The sequence below is a fragment of the Micromys minutus genome (assembly GCF_963924665.1).
Source record: "Micromys minutus genome assembly, chromosome: 2".
Classification (NCBI taxonomy): Eukaryota; Metazoa; Chordata; class Mammalia; order Rodentia; family Muridae; genus Micromys; species Micromys minutus.
This window is the reverse complement of record NC_137971.1, coordinates 14,876,998-14,894,800: the sequence shown is the minus strand read 5'-3', so window position 1 is coordinate 14,894,800 and position 17,803 is coordinate 14,876,998. Positions and strand designations below refer to the sequence as shown.

The following is a 17,803-nucleotide window of genomic DNA, read 5'->3' as shown; positions in this document are numbered from 1 at the left end:
ACCTGTAAAATTGCTTCAAATATACTGTTGATCATTACATATTCCAGGATAGTGTTCTGACTGATATTATCTGTAACCTGAATGCAATAAAAAGCTTTTGAAAGTATGTAAAAGGCACCCAACATCTTATGTGTATCTCCTACCTTAGCATCTAAGTGAAACAGAAATGTTCAAGAGCAAACAAAAATATCCCAAGGACTGGAATCCCAAGAACCATTTTCAAGCAAAACACAATGAAAAGGAAAAAAAAAAAAATCAGGCAATCTAAAGATGGTTTCTCCTAGAACAGTCCTTCTAACCTAGTATGTATCAACTGAGGAGAGAGTTCTACAAGTTAAGGTACTTTGTCACCAAGCGTAATAACCTGAGTTCCATCCTGGGACCCACATGGTAGAAGGAAACAACGCCTGAAAACTGTGACCAACAAGACTATATGTGTGGGAAGGAAATACACGAAATAAAAGTAATTTTTTTAATTTTTAAGTAAAATAAAAAAATAAGGTGGTACGTATCACAGAGCCTGCAGGCTAAAAACGGCAGCAGGTGCTCCAAAGATTAATTTCCAAAAAGCAAAACTATATACAACTAACTTCCTTCTATATGCTCAGACCAAAAGGAACAACATAATACCCGAGGAGAGAATTCCTATTTTATCTTTAGGAGGAAGTATTCAACTAGGCTTGATTCAGTTGTAATTAACACCCTTGACAAACACATGGGTGGGTCACTTACAGTCACTAAGCAAAGAAGAAGTTTTAGACATAAACTCTTCAGACTTTCAGAACCTTCTGCACAAAGTAATGAATCCAAACTCTCCATCAAGTTCTGGGGAAAAGAACCATTAAACGTTAAAGCAAACCAAGTAACACATATACCCCCCATCTTTTGAATTATGTTAAAAAGGATAATGTGAATAAATGGGAATCAACCATAACATTTCCCTAGTCCAGGCCTTGTAAGATCAAAGAAAAGGACTTCAAAGTCTAACTACTTGGAGGTAAATGTTTAAGAACTGCAGAGAACAATAAGGACTTTACTCTTGTACTACATGAATGCTTGATGCTTTATACATGTGGAAACTTTAAGATCAGAACAATAAAGTAGTTTGAAAAGAAGAAACCTAATGGTTTAATAAACTATACATGAATTTCCTTACTTGTTAAAGAAGGTACAAGGTGCAGGCACGCTAAACAGGTGACAGGCACAGTATCAATTCACCACAGAGCATCACTGACCATCTGAGTACCAGTGGCCTTCTGAGCATCAGTGGCCATCTGAGCATCACTGACTGTCTGAGCATCAGTGGCCGTCTGAGCATCACTGACTGTCTGAGCATCACTGACCGTCTCAGCATCACTGACCGTCTCAGCATCAGTGGCCGTATGAATATCAGTGGCATCAGTGACCGTCTGAGCATCCAACAAAGCAAGCTGGGTTCATCAGGACCAACTCCAACTAACAATGTAACTGAAATGTGATGATTGCACTAAAAAATAGCCTTTAAACATAAACTAACTGAAAGATGAATGAGAGGAAGAAAGGAAAACACATTCTACATTATATAAAGAAAAAGAATTCGAGGCTAGAGAAATGGCTCGGTAGTTCAGAGCACTCGCTCTTAGAGAAAAAACCCTGGGTGTTTGGAACCCAGTAACCACACAGTAGTCCAAAGCCAGCTGTAACTCCAGTTCCAGGGAATATAATCCCTCTTCTGGACTCTAAGGGCATCATGTATGTACATGGTGTGCATACGTGCATGCAGGCAAAAACAAAACAAAACTTATGCACATAAAATAAATAAATATTTTTAAGAGTAAAATTAAGGGTTCAGCATGTTGAAATTTCAAGATACAATGTTTCAACTGGATGTGGTAATGCACACCTCTAATACCACCACTGGGAGGCAGAGGCAGGAAAAGCTCTGTCTAAAATAAATAGTAAGTTACTGAGTTCTAGAATATCCAGGACTATAAAACATAAATACCCTGTCTCAAAAATAAAATAAGATATTTCAGTTAAATTGAACATGTGAGCATCTACCCTATACTTTCAAAGAAAGACCTGGAAATTTACTTTCAGCAGGTTTTTAGTTTAAAGGGAAAGGCAAAAGAAAGCAATTTCAATTCCTCTGACTTCCACAATATACTATGGCATTCATGTGTGTGTGTGCACATGCACACACACAAATCAATAAATATAATAAAGTTTATTAATAAAGAACAAACAAGACACTTCGACCCCTAGCCTCAACTCACATGCACATACACACACACACACACACACACACACACACACACACACACACATCAGAAAAATATAGGCTTAGCACAATGGTACATACTTGTAATCCCAGCATTAGGAAGACAAAAACAGGAAGATCCTGGAGCTTGTAAACCAGCTAGTCTAGCCAAATTGGCAAGTTTCAAGGTTCTGTGAAAAACCTTACCTCAAAAAAACACAGTGGAATTGGATAAAAAACACTCAATGTTGACCTTTGGCTTCTACATGCACCCACACCCACATACAAGCACATAAAAAGGCATCTGTCTGTCTCTGTCCCTCTCTCTCTCTCTCTCTCTCTCTCTCTCTCTCTCTCTCTCTCTCTCTCTCTGTCTCTGTGTGTGTGTCTCTCTCTGTCTCTGTGTGTGTGTCTCTCTCTGTCATACATACACACACACACACACCATACACACACACACACACACACACACACACACTTTCTTGAGTAGGAAAAGAAAGCCTGACAGATGTTAGAATGTTCAAAGGTACATGAGTGAGGAAAGGCTGGATATGTGCTACTTGACAGAATGCTTGCCTAGCTTTCACAAGGCCCTGAGTCAATCCTGAATTTAAACCAGACACATGTCTATAATCCCAGCAGTCAGAAGGAATGTAATTTGGGGTGGAGGAGGCAATTAAAACTGGGCCTAAAATTAATTGTGGTGATGCTTGTTCAATGTAAGGATCCACTACATGATATGAGAATTATGAAAGTGTTATTATAAAAAGATAGTGTTAAAGCCTGTCTATCGTGCACCATGAACGAACCTGAGGTTCAGTCCTCATGGGGGGTAAGGGGAGAAGCAAAAGAAAAACTAAAATAGTTTCAAACAGTGAATATAAAAATCCAAATCAGGTGGTTGTAGCTAACATCTTTAATCCCAGCACTTGGGAGACAAAGACAGGTAGATCTCTGTGAGTTCCAGTCCAGCCTGGTTTATATAGTAAGTTCCAGGACAGCCAGGGCTACACAGAGAACCCCCGTCTTGAAAAATAAAATAAATAAACGGAAGGATATAAGGCTGGAGAAGCAGCTCAGAGGGTAAGATCACCACAGGCTCTTGCAGAGAACCCAGGTTGGGTTCCTAGCCCTGAAATGACAGTTCACAACTATCTAGAACTCCACATCTACCTTTCTGATTTCCAAGGGCATCAACCATACACACACACAAGTAAAACACTCACATACAGCATAAAGAAAATAAATCTAATAAAAAAATGTTAAAGGTTAGCAAGTCAATAAAAGCACCTGCCTAACAACCAAAGTTCAATACCCAAGACCTACATGGTGGAAGGACAGAACCAACATCTCAACTATTGCACATGTTTACAAGTGTAAAAATAAATAAATACAAGCATAATTCTAAAAAATTAATTCAAGGGACTGGAGAGATGGCTCAGCAGTTAAAAGCATTGGCTGCTCTTCCAGAGGTCCTGAGTTCAATTCCCAGCAACCACATGGTGACTCACAACCACCTGTAATGGGATCCGATGCCCTCTCCTGACATATAGGAATACATACAAATAGAATAATCATATGCATTAAGTAAATAAATAAATAAATCTTTCTCAAATGTTAATTCAAGCCAAGCACTGTGGTATGTACCAATAGTCTGAGCCTACCTAAGAGGCTGAAGCAGGAAAAATTATTTGAGCTCATAGGTTCAAGACCAGCCTAGGCAACATAACTAGACCTATCTCAAAAGGAAAACTGGTGTGGTCATGGTAGTGTACGCCTGTAATCCCAATAGCTGGAATATAGAAGGAAAAAAAATCAAGATTTTAATGTCCTGTTCTTTCAAGAGGCAAGAAAGAACATGAGAAATGACCAAGGGCTTCAGTGCAGGCTTTACACTTCTGACCAACATCAGGAAACTGGGACTACTTCAGAAACTGATGAAGAGATGCATAACCCACGAAACAGAACACACCAATGATCTTTGCCCAGATGGTGCCACTTCAGATCCCTCACTGAGAGTTGGCTCAAATAATAACTTAGCTGTACAAACTTGGAGTCTTTGTATAACTAACTGCCTCTTCAAATAGACAAGGCATACAAAGAAAGATACTCGCATACATTTTGATAAGTAGCAAAAGACCTGAGGAAGGCCAGCAAGATGGCTTGGCAGGAAAAGATGCTTCCATGTAAGCCTGACGACCTGAGCGTAACTCCGGCCTGCGCATGTGCACCACGGCATGTGTGTGCTCACAAACGTTCTATATACAGGCACACAACAATTTTTCCAATGGCCAAAGCATCATCCACTCTGAAATGAATTCAATCGTAAGTAATTCACAACCTGTCAAGCTCAGGACATTTTTACTCTCCCCAGCACTCTGGTAACCATCACTAAGGTGTTTTTTTCAGGAGCTGGTTTCCCCTGTCTGCACAATTGTTTATGACTGTTTTTCTTTTTAATTTGTTTATTTTATTTATTTGAGTATTATGTAGCTGTTTTCAGACACACCAGAAGAGGACAAAAGATCTCATTACGGATGGTTGTGAGCCACCATGTGGTTGCTGGGAATTGAACTCAGGACCTCTGGAAGAGCAGCCAGTGCTCCTAACCACTGAGCCATCTCTCCAGCCCGGATTGGGTTTTTTTTTTGTTTTTTTTTTTTTATTAAATTTAGTTGTTGTTTTGTTTTGTTTTGTTTTTTAACGAGGCAGACAGACAGGCTGAAAAGACGGTTCAGTGCTTAAAAACATTTATTGTTATTGCAGAGGATCCATGATTGGTTCCCAGCACCCACAACAGGCTCAAAACCATTCATAAGTCCACTTCCAAAGGATCCAACACCCTCTTCAGACCTTTCAGGCACCAAGCACACATGAAGTACACAGATTTACATGCAGGCAAAACACTCATACACATAAAATAAATAAACCTAAAAAAAAACTATAAAAAATACTGTTCTATGCTCTGTGATGTAAGCCTGAAGCCAGCCTCAGCTATATAAGACCCTGTATCAAATACCTGAGGCAGACAAGGACTGATTCTGGGTAACAGAGCACTCGCCTTCCATGTGGAACACCATGGACTCATCACCAGCACCACAAAATAGCTGATCTTGTAACTTTTCATATTTGATGTAAGTTCATAAATGTCATACAAAGGGCATGGTGGTTCACACCTTTAAACCCAGAACCAAAGAGACAGAGGCAGGTAGATCTCTGTTAAGTCTGAACCAGCCTGGTCTACATCGTAAATTCCAGGACAGCAAGGGCGATGTAGAGAGACCCTGTGAATATAATAAGTCTTCTAGTATGTGTGCCTGCGGGCAGGATTCAGTCTCACGCCTCACCTTCATGCACAGCTCCGCCTTATCAAAGCCCATCAGCATGTTGATGATGTCAAATCCAGACGTAGATTTATTCTTCTGGTGGACTCCTCGAATAAGTGCACACAAGGTCTGCAGAGATGAGAAAAGGAATTCTTTTTAGAGAAGAAGTCTCAACACTAGGGGTACACTAAATCTGTAGCCTCCCACTGCAACTACAGAACTGTGTCTCCACAAGCCAGAATCCTGTCACTCTGAAGGTGCTAACATATAAAATGAATAAACTGCAGCACATCTGCAATCCCAGCACCGAGGGGATGGCGGCAGAAGAATCGGAAAGCTCGAAGTGAGGGTCAGAGAGCTGGCTGAGCAGACAAAGGCACTTGCTGCCAAGTCTGACAGAAGAACTTCCACAAGTTGCTCTCCAATCCTCGAATGCCTGTGACATGAGCATGAATACACACATATACATACATGCATGAGACACATATACACAACAGGATTGCCTGAGCTTTCTGACCACCAACACATATACATACATGCATGAGACACATATACACAAGAGGATTGCCTGAGCTTTCTGACCACCAACCCAGCTAAAAAAAAAAGGTGAGCTGGAGCTCAGTGACCTGATCTCCGAGGACTAAGGCGGTCAGTAAAGGATATACCACTTCCATCTCTAGAGAAAAAAAGAGTGAGGAGCTGGAGAGATGGCTCCGCTGGCAAAGTGCTTGCCCTATAAGCCTGGGGACTTGGAACGAGGTACAAGTGGAAGCAGAGAAGCAGCTTCCCACAGGCGTGCTGCTGTCTCTAGACGCACCGTGGCATGAACACTCCCCATTCACATTATACACAGTACATACAGCTCTTGTTGCTCTGCTCTTGCTTAGAGACAGGATCTCACTGTATAGATCAGCTTAAGCTTCCAACTTACAAAAATCCACCTACCTGTGCCTCTCAGGTACTGGAATTAAAAGTATGCACACAATAATTTTTTTTTGGGGATTTACCTTTAACTTATGAGTATGGATTTTTGCCTACATGTTTGTCTATGAAACCACTATGTAAGTAAAAAAGGGTATTGAATCTTCTGGAACTGGAGGTACAAACAGATGTCAGAAGCCATGTAACTGCTGGGAACTGAACCCAGGTCCTCTGCAAGAGCGACAAGTGTTATTAATTGCTAAGCCATCTCTCCAGGCGCCCCAGTAAGTTTTGTTTTAATTAAAAAATAAAAATAGGGGCTGGACAGGTGGCTCAGCAATTAAGAGCACTGTCTGTTCTTCTAGAGGTACTGAGTTCAAATCCCAGCAACCACATGTGGTTCACAGCCATCTATAATGAGATCTGATGCCCTCTTCTGGTGTGCCTGAAGACAGCTACAGTGTACTTATATAATAAATAAATCTTTTTAAAAAATTAAAATAATAAAAATAAAAATAATGTGGGGAAAATAAATAAATAACAAGATACAAAATAAATGTGGAAGTTACCCAATGTCTGCCTCTGGCCTCTACACATACAAATACATACATAATCATCACACATATAAAATAATAATAATAATAAAGCAGGAAACATTTAAATTAGACTGGAAAGTTGGGTGAGTGGTTAAGGATTCATGCTGCTCTTTCGGAAGACCCAAGGTTGATTCACCTCAGCCATGTTGGGTGACTTACAAGCAGCTGTAATCACAGCACCAAAGGATTCTACATTCTGTTCTGGTTTAGACAGATACCTGCACTCACATGACACAAGCACATAATTTAAAACAATAGTAATAAATGTTTTAATTATTTTTATTCATTTTTATGTACATGGATGTTTTATCTGAACACATACCACATACATGCATGTGCCCACAGAGGCCAGAAGAGGGCACTGGATGCCCTAAGCATGGAGTTACTGACAGTTCTAAAGTGCCATATGGGTGCTGGGAATTGAACCCTAGTTGTCTGAAAGAGCAGCTAATGCTCTTAACCAATAAGCTATCTTTCTACGCCATGATAAATGTTTTTTAAAACTAAAATTACCAGGAAGATGGCGAACATGAGTTTTTTTTTAATTAGAACTAAAAAGGAAAGAAATCCAAACCAAATCTGACACCTAAAGGCAACTCTAGGTTGTCGCTTCTTGCCGAGCTGTAACTCCACTCTCCTGTTAAACAAGACTCCCCTCCTCCCAGCCTGTACCTGCAATGCATTGACAACTCGGATCGGATGTTCCTCCCCCAGAGCCTGGATACAGTGTTGAAATAAGCAATTAATGTTGTCCTTGATCTTCATCAACTCCTCACCATCCAGAGATTCCAGCTTGCCTTCCAGATACTCTAAGTTCACCTGTCAGAAGACAGTGAGGCCTGAGCAGACTTCCAGTACAGCACACAGAACACAGAAGACAATCTCACCTACCAGAGAACTCCAACATGCCACCCACTCTTACCTTCATGAGGAAGAGCTCCTCCCAAAACCGGGGACTACACTTACTGGGGTCCTCCGTCTGAAATAAAAAAATAAACATGTTCAACTTTTTTGTAAACTCAAAATACATCAAAAATACTGTCAGCTTTACTTGTCATATTTGACTTTGAAAATGATTTCTTATTTTAAACTACAACAGAGAAAGAGAACCGTGTTTTCTGTAGGCACTGTGTATGGATATATATTCTCTACATTGAAAGCAAAACAATGACTCAAAACATTTCCTTTAAATATGTCTCTCTTAAGTAAATAAAAATAAAAATTTAGGACAGCAGACATAGTAGTGCATGCCTTTAAGGGAGGCATAGGCAGGGGGATCTCTTATGAGTTCAAGGCCAGCCTGGTTTACATATCCAGTTCCAGAACAGCAAGGAATACATAGAAAGATCTTGTCTCAATCAATCAATCAATCAATATGAGCTGGAAAGAATGCAGGCTATTCTTTCAGAAGACCTGGGTTCAATTTTTAGCACCCACATAGCAGCTCACAAAGTCTATATTTCAGTTCCAGAAACTCCAAACACCCTCTTCTCAGGCACCGTACACACATGGCACACATACATGTAGGCAAAATACCCTCACACATAAAATAAAAATAAATCTTTAAAATAAAACCATACACACAAACACACACCATCTGTCATCCTCGGGTACATAACAAGGAGACCCTGTCTCACAATAACTAGTCCTATTAATATCCCGCTGTCCACTGATTTTATTTTCTCTGCATAGCCACTGTGTTTGTTTTCAATAAACGAGACATGGTGCACAGGACTGTAATCTGAGTGTTCAGGGGGCTGAGACACGACCACCATTAAGTTCCAGGCCAGACTAACAAGATCCTGTTTCAAAATGAAAAAGAAGAAAAACAAATCCTGATTTTAAGGCTTGTCAGTAATTAGAAGTGTTTCACCTGAGTGCACTGTCTATTTTGAAGGTGGCAAAGCTGGAAGAATAAAGCCTCTGGAGTTAGTTACCAGTCAAGCTGGAGCCCCGTCCCTCTGTTCTGAGACAAACTACTTCCTTCATCTATGAGATGAGAGTATGATGACCAGCAGCATGGCTTAGCAGGTAAAGGCCCTTGCCATCAACCCTGATGGCCTGAGTTTGACTAAGAACCACAGGATGAAAGGAGAAAACAGCTGTCCTCTGACACCTCCACCCACCTGACCACACAAATAAGTAAAAAACTAAATAAAAATCTACAATTTTTTGTTTGCTTTTTGGTTTTTTTGATACAAGATCTCACTACATGGCCCTAAATGGCCTGGAACTCTACATATACATCTGGCTGGCAGCCAATTCTAACAGAAACCCACCTGCCTCTGCCTCTAAGTGCTGGGATTAAAGGTGTGCTTTTTAAGACGACACCTGGTCTTAAAATTCGTTTTTAAAGATTTATTTATTTATTTTATGTATGTGAGTACACTGTCACTGCCTTTAGACACACAAGAAGAGGGCATCAGATGGTTGTGAGCTACTATGTGGTTGCTGGGAATTAAACTCAGGACCGCTGGAAGAACAGTCAGTGCTCTTAACCATTGAACCATCTCCCCAGCCCTAAAGATTGTTTTTAATGAGGGTATTATCAGCACCAATAAAGATTTTTCAGGATTAGAACTGATATGTTTAGTAACACAGCAGTTTTGTATGCTGCCAGGCATACAACAGAAACAAATATATGTTCTTTATAAGTATTATTCTAATTTATATTTGAAGGCTGAAATAAGCCTCCAATCCAATTCATAATAATTCTATAAAAAAGTCACCCCATATAACTAGAGAATAAGGATGTCTAATTACTTATTCTGTCTACCAACAACTTGAGTTGGAATGTAACAATGCATCTTTTTAAAAATATCCGAATTTGAAACTGTAGAATTCAAGGTACAAAAGAAAATTTATAGGACATCTATCATTTTGGGGGGGGGGGGGGGCTTTAGGTAAGAAAAAGAAACAAAGGAAGGAAAAAAGAAAGGAAGGCTAAAGAAATGGCTTGGTAGGTAAAAACCACTTGCTGCTCTTCCAGAAGACCAGGGTTTAATTCCAAGCACCAACATCAGGTGGCTAACAACCCATGTAACTCCAGCTCCAAGGTATCTGATTCTGATCCCTTCTTCTGACCTTTTGTCAAGACAGGGTTTCTCTGTGTAGCCCCAGCTGTCCTAGAACTCACTCTATAGACAAACCAGGATGGCCTAGAACTCTTAGAAATCTGTGCTTGCCTCTGCCTCCTGAGTGCTGGGATTAAAGGCATACACCATCTGGCTGACAAATCTTTTAAAAAAGAAAAAAAGTTGGGCCAGTATGATAGCTCAAACAGTAACGGAGAATGGCTCAAAAACCTGGTGATCTGAGTTCAAACCCTGGGACCCACATACAGGTGAAAAGACAGAACATACTTCCACAATCTTGTCCTCTGATCTCCACACATACTTCTTGGAAACTATAAATAATATTTCTTAAAGATATCTGGGGAGTTGAAAAGCTATCTCAGAGGTTAATAGCATTTCTTTTTCTCTTGCAGAGGACCACAATTTGGTTCCCAGCACCTTTATGGCAGTTCACAATTGTTGTCCCCCTAGCAAAGCTGTAGCCATTTTGTTCCATGCCTTCTAATCATTGACACAAAAAATAGCTTGACTCAGAGCAGGACCAAGCTGCCCACATACCCTGTTATGTTCTGAAGCATATTATTACTAGTTTTATTGGAAATTCCCCAAACAAGATAGAGGTTAGCTTGAACTGTTATATCTAACCTGCAAAAGAAACTCAGAAGCAGGGCTGGAGAGATGGCTCTGCGGTTAAGAGCACTGACTGCTCTTCCAGAGGTCCTGAGTTCAAATCCCAGCAACCACATGGTGGCTCACAACCATCTGTAATGAAATCTGATGCCCTCTTCTGGTGTGTCTGAAGACAGTGACAGTGTACTCATATATAATAAATACCTTAAAAAAAAAAAAAAAAAAAAAAAAAGAAAGAAAGAAAGAAAGAAAGAAACTCAGAAGCAGAGAAAAATGGATCTCTGAGTTCAAGGCCAACCGGGTCTACTGAGTAAGTTCCTAGACAGCATGAGCTATACAGTGAAACCCTGTCTTGAAAAACCAAAGAAAAATTAAAGAAAAGGAGGAAGAAGAGAGGAAAAGGGGAAAAAGGAAGAGGAGAAAGAGAAGGAGAAGAAAATTAGAAGAAGAGGAAAAGGAAGAGGAGGGAGAAAGGAAGAAGAAAAAGAGGAGGAGAAAAAGAGGAGAAAAAGGAGGAAAAAGAGTAGGAAATTCCCATCCTCCTTCCTCATTTCAATTGTTTACCTAGATCCTGGCAACAATGCACAAGATCTCAGCATCTGGAAGATGGAAGCAGAAGGCCATTGAAGATGGAAGTCAAAGCCATCACTGACTACATAATAAATATGATGCCAGCCTGGGCTATCTGAGGTCATCTCAAAAAATAATAACCTTTAGTAACCAATACTTGATCATGAATGTCTACTTTGAGAGCTGTCTCACATTAAATAGGAGAGGCCTTGAGTCCAGCGAAGGCTTGTTTTCCCAGTGTATGGGAATGCCAAGGTGCAGAAGTGGGAGAGGATGGTTGGGAGAGGGAGCATCTTCATGGAGGCAATGTGGGGGAGGGATGGGATTATCAGAAAGGGATAACATCGGAAATGTAAATACAGAGAATTTCCAATAAAAATTTTTTTGGGAAAAAAAAAGACTTTCTGATTAAGATTATTTGGAAAGACTTAAGAGATGACTCAGCAGTTAAGAACACTGGCTGCTCTTCCAGAGGACCTGGGTTCATTTCCCAGCACCTACGTGTCAGGTCACAACTGTCTGTAACTTCAGTTCCAGGGGCTCTGACTCCCTCCCACAGACACACATGTAATGTAAGGAAAGTACCAATGCATATAAAATTAAATAATTCATTTTTTTAAGAAGAGTATACGGACTAAAAACTGAAGAGTCAAGGTTAGGTATGGTGACTCATGCCTATAATTGCAACACTCAAGAGGCTGTGGCTGGACGATCACTGAGTGTGATGACAACTTGACCTACAGTGAGCTCCAGACCAGTCTGACCTCCAAGACTCTTGCGACACACAAAGGCAGCCAGATAACTCAGTGAGTAGAAGAGTCAAGCCTGACTATCTGAGGTCAACCTCAGAACCTAAATAGTGGAAGGCCTGTTTCAAGTTGTTCTCTAATTCCATACATGCACCATGGCTTCTGTGCTTCTCTGCACTTGTTCAAACACATATGTGTGCACACATAGCAATAAATAAACACAACTTTAATCTTTTTTAAAGACACAAAAAAATCAATCTAGCTGTGCAGTACAGCAGGACACCACGCCTTACCATGAAAATCTCATCATACATCAGCACCACTTTTTCCTTTAGTGGTTTTTTTGAGGCTGAAGACTTCCGGAGCAAGCCTCCCCGTTTCTCTACTTGTGCCATGGCTAGAGAACCTGTGAAGTAGGGCGAGACACATTTTAGGATAGTGTATACCATACCATAATAAAAGAGATACATCAGGATGCATTTATTTGTTCAAACCCACAGAACATCCAGCACCGAAAAATATACCTAATGCAAACACGGACTCCAGGTGATAATGTGAAAGTCAATGTAGATTCGTCAACTGTAACAAGTACATAGTGCGACAAGTTGTGGACGTGCAAAATCACAGAATGGATGGACCACCACCTTTCTCTCAATTTTGCTATGAACCAAAAATGCCTGTAAAAAACAAAACTCATTTGAAAAAAAAAAAAAAAGTCAGAGCATTGGTGGTTCTTGCCTGCAATCTGGGAGGTGGGGGAAAGGCAAGATGATTAAAGGTTCAAGGTCATCCTTAGCTGTGCAGAGTTCAAGGCCAGCCTGAGCTATAGGAAAACCTGTCTTAAAGGGTTGAAGAAATGACAGTTGAGTTCAATTCTCAACAACCACGAGGAAGCTCACAACTCTCTATAATGTGGTCTGATGCCCTCTTCTGGTACGCAGGTGTACATGTGCATAGGCTACTCAGATACATAAAGTAAATTAGTAAATCTTGAAAGAAACAAACAAAAAAATGGATGGAGAGAAGGGAGAGAGGGAGGGAGGGTGAACAGGCAGACTGGAGGGGCCAGGGCTTTAGGATACTACAAAATCTCCTGAAATTAAAGGGGAAATTTTTAGGAAGAAGAAATGATAAATCACAGCTATAAATTTTATTCATTAGTCCCCTCCACAGACCAGGTAATAGCAAGACTTAAAATATTAATTGCCCTATAGCACATTACATTTTAAATCCATAAAATGTGCCAGTGGTTAAAGCTTAAAGCTAATCTAAAAGCAAACAGGAAAGTGTAACTAGCTCCATCTATAAAAGTCTGGCCACATATCTAAGGAGGAAAAAGGAAGGCTACGGAGCACGCAGTGCCCACAGAATGATGGTGAAGCTAAATTTCAAATATTGATCGAGCTAAGGACCATTAGGGCAGGAAGTATACTACAGACTGATGTGTTTCATCGATTTCCCCCAAGTAAGCAGGTCCTCATCACCACAAAGCACTTGCCCTTCACTGCCTCATAAATCACACTGCACTTGACTGTCTTCAGAAATTCCTCTGGAAAGAAACTATAGGCAGAAAACAAGTTAAGGAGCCAAAAATAAATCTGATTTCAAAGTAATAATAATATGCTACTTTCAAACTTAATTGTGTACATTTATAATACTATTGCAGATCAAACTTATTTTTTTGGTTTTATAGAAAAGCAGTTCTAGAATCTTTATATCTTCAAGAAACTTACAATTTTTTTTCAACTGAGACTTAAAATCCCTCGGGTCTCCAGTGCAGATTAACACACATTCCCTCAGCTCCCTCATTTGTTTAGCCAACTTCCATTTAAAATCCTGAGCTCTGTGTATGAAATCTAGGTGCATACAAAACAAACAGAAGAATACCAGGCAAAGGCCTGAATTTACTTATAAACTCAAAGCCACTGAACTCATTTTATAAAATGAATTCTGAAAATATACATTACCTATCAAATCAAAACTAAAATTTTACTTAAATAAGAAATGCATCGAATAGTACAAAAGATTTTTAGATATCATCTTGCCTTAAAGCATACAGCCAAAAAGGGAGATTCCCATGTACCTAGCACGGATAACTTCTCAAGCAGATATTAAACACCTTTATTGTAAGAACTACATCATGTACTTCTCTTAGAACTAAGAAATGGGAAATGCTCAGCAGAGGCTGTTTACCAATTCTGAAATGTGAAGGAACTTCTCAAGTCTTAAGTGTAGTCAGACACAGTGGTGCACACTTGCAATCCAGTTCAGCCTGGGATATACACAGGACGTTCCAAGATAACTTAAACTACATAGGGAGATTCTGTCTCAGACGGTCACCAGATGGGCAGGTGACATGGCTCAGTGGGTAAAAGCACTTGCTACCAAACCTGAAGACCTTATTTCATCTCAGGAACCCGCTCCCGGTTGTCCTCTGACCTCTACATGTATGCCATGGGTCACATGCACCCACACAAAGACATAACTGTAATAAAAATATTTACACTTTGACCAGATGCAAAGGCTTGCATCTCTGATCCTACCTCTCAGAAACTGAGGCAGGAGGAATGTTAAGAGTTCAAGGTAGGGGGCTGGAGAGATGGCTCAGAGGTTAAGAGCACCGACTGTTCTTCCAGAGGTCCTGAGTTCAATTCCCAACAACCACATGGTGGCTCACAGCCATCTGTAATGGGATCTGATGCTATCTGAAGACAGCTACAGTGTGTTCGTATACATAAAATAAATAAACAAATCTTTTTTTAAAAAGTTCAAGGCTAGGCCTGGAGAATTGGCTCATTAAGAGTACTGGCTATTCTTCCAGAGGTCCCAGGGTAGCTCATAAGCATCTGTAACTCTGGTTCCAGGAATTCTAAAGGCATTTCTGGCCTCTGTGGACACCAAGCACACACTTGGTGCATAGACATATATCCAGACAAAGCACTCATACACATAAAATAAAAGTCTTGAAAATAAAATTCAAAGCCAGCTTAGACTACAGAGTGAGACTCTATCTAAACAAACAAAACAAAACCCCCAGCACAGAAATACACACTTAGAATTCCAACACTAGGGAGACAGAGCTAGGAAAATCAAGAATTCACCATCATTCTTAGTAACATAACAAGTTGAAGGTCAGCCTGGCATACATAAGCTCTGAGTTAATAGAAACAACAATAAAAGTCCTACTCAGACCTAAAATCTTAGTTAAAACCTATCTTTATTATTTTATCAAGCTTTCAATTTCTATTATAATGTAGAGAAAACTGAGAAGAAAATCAAATCAGAAGATTCAGACAGTTTCCATGATATTGATCACTGCTTTGTCTTAAAAGCATGAAATACAGCTCCTGCTGAAAACAGTCCTGTGTAGCATAAACAAGTTGTCAAGAAGAAGATGTCCTATCTGCTGGCTGAAAGAGCCCTAGCCTGGGAGGAGGAGGCAGAGGGGAAGAGGGGGAGGAAGAGAAGGGGGAGGTAAAGAAGGAGGAAGAAGAGGAGGAGGAAGAAGAGGAAGAGGAAAAAGAGGAGGAGGAGGAGGAAGAAGAAGAAGAAAAAGAATGTCCTTATCTCTGGAAAATAAATTGGAAAGAGAGACTAATAGAGACTAGTTAAATCGGAAGCAATGCATTCTACTTGCAGTGGATCCAGAACTCTTGTGCTCAGCTGCCATGAGCTGATTAGCAGGAACATCAAGGACCACAGTTCCTAAGATATAAAAATCACGTTTCCAAACAACTCCCTATGAGGAGCTACACTTGGATTACAGCTAATCAATGTCCACTCCAACCCTAATAAACTCTCTACTTATACATTCTAATAAGCAAAAGGGAACAGAAGAGGAGGGAAAATTAATTCTGATACAAACTACCAATTTTACAAATAAATTATTTTCATCATTCTCCTTCCATGTGAAACAAGAAGGAATTCAGCCAAAGGTCCCAGCTCACCAGTCTGTCCTCACCACAGAGCTTCCTGGAATTTGCCACCCAAACTGCCTGGAAAGTAACTTGAAACAGAACATAAACTCCTCCCACAAGTACTCCCGCCCAAAGAATTCAGCAAATTCTCACTAGTCTTTTTTTTTGGGGGGGGGGTCTCAGAAGTTAAAATTAAACTTAAACTTGAAATAGCATATGTTGTAGCTGAAGAGATAATTGGGGAGCACTAGCTGCTCTTCCAGAGGACCCAGGTTCAATTCCCAGCACCCACATGGCACTCAAAACTCTAACTCCAGTCTCAAAGGATCCTATGCCCTCTTCTGGACTCCTCAGGCACCAGGCACACACATGGTGTATAGACAAACAGACAGGCATTTTTAATTTTTAAAAAATATCTTGGGGGCAGAGACACAACTTAGCTGGTAGAAGGCATCAGTTCCAAGTGACCTTGAGGCCAATCCAGACTACATGAAACCATGATTAAACCCAAACCCTACCACCTCCCCCAGAAAAAAAAAAAAAATTCATCTGAGGAAAAGAAAAAAAGCTGCTATAACCAACTGTGAAGGAAAGTGCCCTAAACACTTCAATCACATAAAGGAAAAGCTAAAGTGAAATCTTTTAAAGTAGAGCAGTGGCTGAATGGCAAATATGTCCCTTGCCTGACATGTGTGAGGCCCTGGGTTCCATCCAGAGCACCACGAACAAGCTAAATTGAAGTAAATAAATAGGAAAGAAGGAAAAGCAATAGAAGTAAACTGAAAAGTAAATGTTGAGAAAAGTTTAGAAAGTAAATACAAGCACAGAGTAGTCAGTCGTGTATTCATTCAACAAACACAGTGAGCATTCTTAGGTGGCAGGCACCAGGGATATAGCAAAATGCACAATAAAAAAGATATCTGAGGGTAGAATTTTCATCTCAGGGGATGAAACAATCAGACTGAGTCAACTCCAAGTGGCTTGAAGACAAACTGCCTAAGACAAACTTTAGGAGAAGGTCTCAATGAGAAAATGGTAAACGGTGTGGTGGTTTGCAATTCAAGTGTTTGGATGCGTGGAGTGGCACTAGTAGGAAGTGTGACCTGACTGGAGTAGATCTGGCCTTTTTGGAAGAAGTGTGTCGATGTTTTAGGTAAGCTTTGAGGTTTCCTATGCTCAGGCTCTGCCTGGTGCAAAAGATAGGCCCCTCCGGGTGCCTGCAGAAGACAGTCTCTTCCTGGCCGCCTTTGGGTCAAGGTGTAGAATTCTTGGCTCTTCCAACATTATGTGTGCCTGAACCTCTGAAACTGTAAGCCAGCCCCTATTAAATGTTTTCCTTTATAAGAGTTGCCTTGGTCATGGTGTCTCTTCACAGCAATAAAAACCCTAAATAAGACACTAGGCTTAAATAACAGAAGGAAACCAGCCTCCTGAACCTCTTGGGAAAAAGTGTTAAAGATAGAGAGAACATCAGGTACAATTAGACCCCAAGACCTGAACACATTAACATGTTCAGACAGAAACACCAGATGCCTAGATTAGGGTGAACTCTTTTTGAAAAGTTTCTGTAAACTTCCTTGAAGGGGTTATCTTATACCTCTAAGTTTTGTTTAGGTTTGTTTTGTTTTATGGAGGGCCTTTCACGTTATAGACAACTGCTCCACCACTGACTTATAATCCTAATCCCTGCTTTTAAAATATATACAGAACTCAAGAGATGGTGGCTCAGTAAGAAAAGGTGCATTGTGGGATCACAGAAATGGATTCCTGCAAGCTGTTCT

At 40.3% G+C, this 17,803-nt stretch overlaps 1 protein-coding gene across 1 annotated transcript in view; it reads right to left on the bottom strand.

Annotated features, from left to right (window-relative positions):
- Positions 1–17,803, bottom strand: part of ARMH3 (armadillo like helical domain containing 3) — a 173,549-nt gene that overhangs the window by 145,653 nt on the left and 10,093 nt on the right. The window contains exons 2-7 of the mRNA XM_080913266.1: positions 12,399–12,511; positions 8,005–8,061; positions 7,755–7,901; positions 5,587–5,694; positions 733–825; positions 3–77 (exon numbers count right to left, since the gene is read on the bottom strand). Of these exons, the coding sequence (XP_080769392.1) occupies positions 3–77; positions 733–825; positions 5,587–5,694; positions 7,755–7,901; positions 8,005–8,061; positions 12,399–12,500 (582 nt within the window). The 5' untranslated portion in view covers positions 12,501–12,511. The remainder of the gene's footprint in view (positions 1–2; positions 78–732; positions 826–5,586; positions 5,695–7,754; positions 7,902–8,004; positions 8,062–12,398; positions 12,512–17,803) is intronic.